General features: G+C 34.7%; 1 protein-coding gene across 1 annotated transcript; it reads right to left on the bottom strand.

Annotated features, from left to right (window-relative positions):
- Positions 1–4140: 4140 nt before the first annotated feature.
- Positions 4141–5052, bottom strand: LOC147284543 (B3 domain-containing transcription factor VRN1-like). Its single transcript, XM_086245695.1, has 3 exons — positions 4764–5052; positions 4524–4648; positions 4141–4413 (listed from the first exon to the last, which is right to left on the bottom strand). Exons 1-3 carry the CDS (start codon positions 5050–5052, stop codon positions 4141–4143), a joined length of 687 nt encoding a protein of 228 aa, XP_086101821.1.
- Between the last annotated feature and the right edge of the window lie 298 nt (positions 5053–5350).

The following is a 5350-nucleotide window of genomic DNA, read 5'->3' as shown; positions in this document are numbered from 1 at the left end:
TAATAAATCGATTGACAACCTAATGCTTAATTGACTGCTTTTTAATTTTCCTTTTTGTTAATTTCTTAATGCTTGTTAGTTGTTTTAAACTTACTTATTTCAGTTCATGCTCTCAATATTTTTAAAAGCAATTTTTATGTCAATAATATCGGGTCTCCAGTACTGGAAGCATGGATTAATGAAATAAATGATAGTGGGAGCATGAATTGAAATCAATGATACTATGGACATAATTATTCTCTAGTAAACTATTTAAAACCCAAGTTTGAGCTTGGTTATTTATAAACCTCCACCTTTAATAAAACTATTTCACAACCCCCTGTTAGTCACTTAATCTCTCCCAAAACCCCTTAGTCAACTAATACCCAACCAGGTTTGACCCTCAATTTTTTTAATATTCCAATTATATCCCCAGACAATTAATATCCAGCCATATCTCTCTCTCTCTCTCTCTCACATTCGATCTTTATTTGTCCTCAGCATTCTCTCTCTCTCCTCGCGCGGCTGTGCCGACGCATTCTTCGTCGTCCGGTGACGGTTGCCGGTGAGACCAGTCTCAGAACAACCTTCATTCCTCCTTCTTCCTCCTCCTGCCCTCCACATGCCGTGAAACCAAACTTCTATGCCAAATTGGGTCTAAGCAGACCCGAGTTCCATCGCCGGCGATCCGCCGATTCCGGCGAGGACGAGCTGTCAAACTGCTAGGGATGGCTTCCTCTCGTCGTCCTGAGTGCGCTGGTGTCATCAGAACTCCAACCCAACCCGTATCGCCTCCGTTTCTAAGGAGAGAAGCCAGCGAAAACCTCGCCGGAGATCTCTGTGTTCCGGCAACCATTTCCGTCGTGTCAGGTATCCATCTTTTTCTCCTCGTTGTGCTCGTCACTTATGTGTGTTTGGATTGGTCCAATTGTTGATGAATCAAAAAACCTCATTTTATTGCTTAGGATAAAATGAGCTATTTGCAGACGGTTTGGTTCGTTTGAATTTTTTTGTTTCCTTTGAATTGGTGAGCTATTTGCAGATGGTTTGGTTCAAAAGCCCTAATTTGAAAACCCTAATTTGAAATTGCTTTGTGAATCTGTTTGTGAAATGTATAATTTGTGAATCTGTTTTAGTTGAATTTGTTGTTAATTGGATAGAAATGTGGGTTTTTTAATTGATTTATAAGTATATACAAATTTACTTTATTTATTGATGAAACAGTTTCAGTTCGTGAAACAGTTTCAGTTCGTGAAACAGTTTCAGTTCGTGAAACATGAGTTTTAAATGAATTTTGAATGAAATTATGGTTCTGAAATATGATGAATCAAATTTGCAGGTAGAAACAGATCGAGGCAGTGGCGACTGTCGTGTATTTGTCGCGCGTGAGGTGATCGGACGATGTTGTCTAGGGTTTCAGTTTCACTAAATTCAATTTCACTGAATTCAGTTTCAGTGCATTCAGTGAACTGAATTTGAATTTAATGAATGCAATGAAACTGAATACACTGAAATTGAATTCAAACTGAAACTGAATTTAGACTATAGTTGTTTGATAGACTCATATCGATGGCTTGCTGTGGTTGCTACTCCTCTCATCTCGATGGCTTGTTGTATTGTTGTTTTTTTTTTTATAAGGTTGCTGTGTTCTTTTTAGTGAAACAGAATTCAGTAAAGATGTAATTGTTTTAGTGAAGGTATAATTGTTTTAGGTGAAGGTGTAATTGTTTTTAAATTAAGGTGTAATTGCATTTTAGTCAAGGTGTAATTATTTCATCACTTAATTCAGTTTCAGTAAGTGAATTCATAACTGAATTCTTCAATTTAGTGTAACTGAATTTCTGAAATTCAGTTTCAGTGTAATTGAATTCTTGAAATTCAGTTTCAGTGTAATTGAATTTTTGAAATTCAGTTTCAGTGTAATTGAATTCTTGAAATTCAGTTTTAGTGTAATGAAATTCAATTTCAATGTTTGATTTTAGTTTTAACGAAATATTGAGTTTTAGCAAAAACTTCAATTCCAAAAAAAAAAAAAAAAGTGTTTCACCAAAATTCAGTTACAGTGATGTCAGCGTGCGTCAGCACGTGTCAGCATGTGTCAGCGCACGTCAGAAGGATAGGGTTGGGCTTCCAGCTGTCCTGTGGACTTGCTAGGATGCGGTAATGGCTGGGTTCTAATGGCATACATGTAAATTAATGTAATTAATAAGCCTAAATTATTAGTAGGCTTATTCTTAGGTGCTGGTGGTGTGTTTGATTAAAGGTGGGTGCGGCAACAAAGTTTTCTCTATAAATGGGTGCTACAAATTACGAACTAATTATTCTCCAAGTACATTGTTTTTAAAGTTATTTATTTTTAATTGCATTGGAGAATTGCACAGTCGGCACTAGAGATGACAATTTTCTTCACAAACTCAATTCCCGTAGGGACCCGCCCCGAATGAGGCGGGGATGGAATAACACTTCGCCTTATTCCTGCCTCATTTTGCCTTATAGCCACCTCATTTCTCCGTTTAATATTTTACATATTTTTTTATTTTTAGTTTTATTTTGTTTGTCTCTTAAATTTAATGTTACTAATTTATGATTTGAAAATATTATATAAAAATATAATAGTGTCCCCAAAAATGATATTTGAGGCCCGCATACCTGACTTTCTCTGTTAAATAGATTTTTTTTTTTTTTGGCAAGAAAATAGAATTAGGGCCAGTTTGGTATTGCTGTGTGAAACAACAGCTGTGAGGTAAAACAACTGTGAAGTAAAGTCAGCTGTAAAGTAAAGCAGCTGAGTGTTTGGTAAAGTATGTTTTCAAAAGTGCTGTGAGTGCAAAAAACAGTATCAAAGTGTTTGGTAAATGTTAATGTAAAAGTGATGTGACTGTGTATAATTACTAAAATAGATATGATGCTAAAAGTGTCTTTCACTTATTTGTTTGGTAAAAATAAAATGTGTTTTACTTGTTTTTTAAATTTTTTGCTACAAATTTTTATTAGCATTAATTTTTCTAAGAACAATATTATTAAATAACTATGTCTATTATTTTTTTAGGTATATTATAATTTTAATCGTGCAAATAAAATATCATAATTAATTATCACAATATAAAATATAACTAACAATGGACATATTTTTTAATTTAAAATAAACAAATTAAAAATATAGAAATCAATGAGGATATTATGGGTAAAATAAAATATTCATTGTTGCTGTGATTCACTGCCGCTTTCAAAAGCACCTAGAAACCTGCTTTCTGTTTTTGTTATGGGGAGTTGAGAATTGTGAGAAAAAGTAATTTTTAATTTTTTTACCAAACACCAAAACTGCTGTAGGTGATTGAGAATTGTCATCTACAGCAGCTTTTGGGTCTTCTACCGCAATCCCAAACGGGGCCTTAGTTAATGAAAATGTATATGGCCTAAAGTATTGGAGACTTGTTTCTCGGTTCAAGTAGCAATGTAGTAGTACGGACATGCATGCATAGTTAGCTAGCTGTATGTATATAGAGCAAGCATATATTTAAAGAGAGAGGTGCATATGTGCTCACAACTTTTGGGTCTCTAGAAGTCTTCTCTAGGATGATTTTATTGGCAGAAAATATAATCTTTGGTAATCTAGAAATATATATATATACTAATGAACGTACAAAAAAACTCTCTTTGGATTTGCAAACCTTTGAAATTCATTTATTTCTCTCAGGAGTGGGCCGAGTGGCTTTGTTTTGGTTTTGGTGCATTTCATGTAACAGGAAAAGGCCCAAAACGGAATGGGGAGGGGAGTGAAGAATATGCAAGCCCAATCTAAAGTCCAACCTGAATTTTACTAAATTTTATTGGCACGGCTAGAAAGAACCAAATGGTCCAAACTCCAAAATGATCCAAACTCCAAAATGATCCAAATATGTTGAGATATGCATGACTGCATTCCTGTATTGGCAGATTTGCCAAATCTTTTCAACAACTTTGGAGTTTTCTTTTCTGAGTATTTACTTAAGAGTAAAATATTGAAAGTGACCTATAAACTTAACTGTGTTCATGATGATATGTATATAAGTAGAAAGTTTGGTTCAAATAAAATTAAAATATAACCTAACATAATCTTCACTACATATATCCTAGATGGCACATCATGATGTACCAGGCATATAATCAGTGTGTGCATCTTTAATTAGCTCGAAATATGTGAACTTTGAATGTAATTTTAGGGCCATCTCGATCGATCAGCTCAAACACACAGTCATCCCCTATTTTCAGATCATTTTCCCGCACAAAATCTTTCCAACCATCATAAAATCTTGCATATTGTCTATTCTGAACACCGTATAGCGAAAGAGTGCACTTGAGAGACCACGTTCTCATATATGATGTCTGTAGGATCACATCCCGAGTGCCTCCTATTCCACAGATATATTCTTCTGCAAATGCTGAAGGGATTTTCTGCAAACATGAAAAAAGGAGAAATATAACAAGTTCATTCTTCCCAAACTCATTTCTCTCATCATACAGACTTGGATTGTATTGGAAAAAAAAAAAAAAAAAAACCTTACCATGTGATACAATTTTATGTATGACTGGTTCATTTTAATCACAAAGAATGGATGGTCAGATATGAAACTCTTAGACCCTGAAAATGCTCTATCAGCAGCAGTAGACATGCCTCCAGTGCCACATCCTGTTGGATTCCATGATTCAAGTCCATGACAAATCTTGAAGGAAAAAATAGAAATCCCACCAAAAAAATTGTAATTGCTCACTCACACAAACATAATAAAATGTTTCAAATATACCTCTATTGGGTTCCCCAGCAGGACTTGAAATGAGTGGATAATCTATCTCCGAACCGTTGGTATTCATAATAAGTAGTTCGAAACTGGAACTGTCACCTTCATAGCTGAACAGTAAGATGTATCCATCGGATATAGAGTAAAATTTTGCGAATTCTGGCCAGCCCTTTTGTAAATAAACCTTGCCCTCGCTACTCTTTTTCAATTCTACTGGCCACACTCCTCCATTTGGAACTTTTAGGAATGCTTTGTTTGCCATACGATTTCCAATGTCATACTCCATCACAGCCATCTTTGGAATTTCCTAATGATCGAAATTAACAACTTCCTCAAATTAGATGTGCATGTAACTGTGTAACACATGGAAAAACACATGTATTGTTGTGCAGCAATCAAGACAGAGGCATGTAAATGCAATCAATTTGAAACTTAATTAGTTAGTAATAGCATTTATCAAATCACATGTACAATACCATTGCTAACCAATAAGCCACAAACTGATCAGAATATATGCAGCTAAAAGAAGATATTTTAGTTCCAACATGTAATTAGTAAAAAAAGAGATGCAACAAAGACAAGAATATACAACA

Source organism: Dryas octopetala, chromosome 5, assembly GCF_963921425.1.
Source record: "Dryas octopetala chromosome 5, drDryOcto1.1, whole genome shotgun sequence".
NCBI classification, from domain to species: domain Eukaryota; kingdom Viridiplantae; phylum Streptophyta; class Magnoliopsida; order Rosales; family Rosaceae; genus Dryas; species Dryas octopetala.
Note: the sequence above shows the minus strand (reverse complement) of the source record. Positions and strands in the feature narration are given on the sequence as shown.

Excerpts from the sequence above, each read along its gene's own strand:
- LOC147284543 (XM_086245695.1), bottom strand. The coding sequence starts at position 5,052 with ATGGCTGTGATGGAGTATGACATTGGAAATCGTATGGCAAACAAAGCA. Across the intron at positions 4,649-4,763 it reads TGCTGGGGAACCCAATAGAG|GATGTGGCACTGGAGGCATG; the intron begins GTATATTTGAAA and ends GGAATCCAACAG. Across the intron at positions 4,414-4,523 it reads ACATAAAATTGTATCACATG|AAAATCCCTTCAGCATTTGC; the intron begins GTAAGGTTTTTT and ends TCATGTTTGCAG.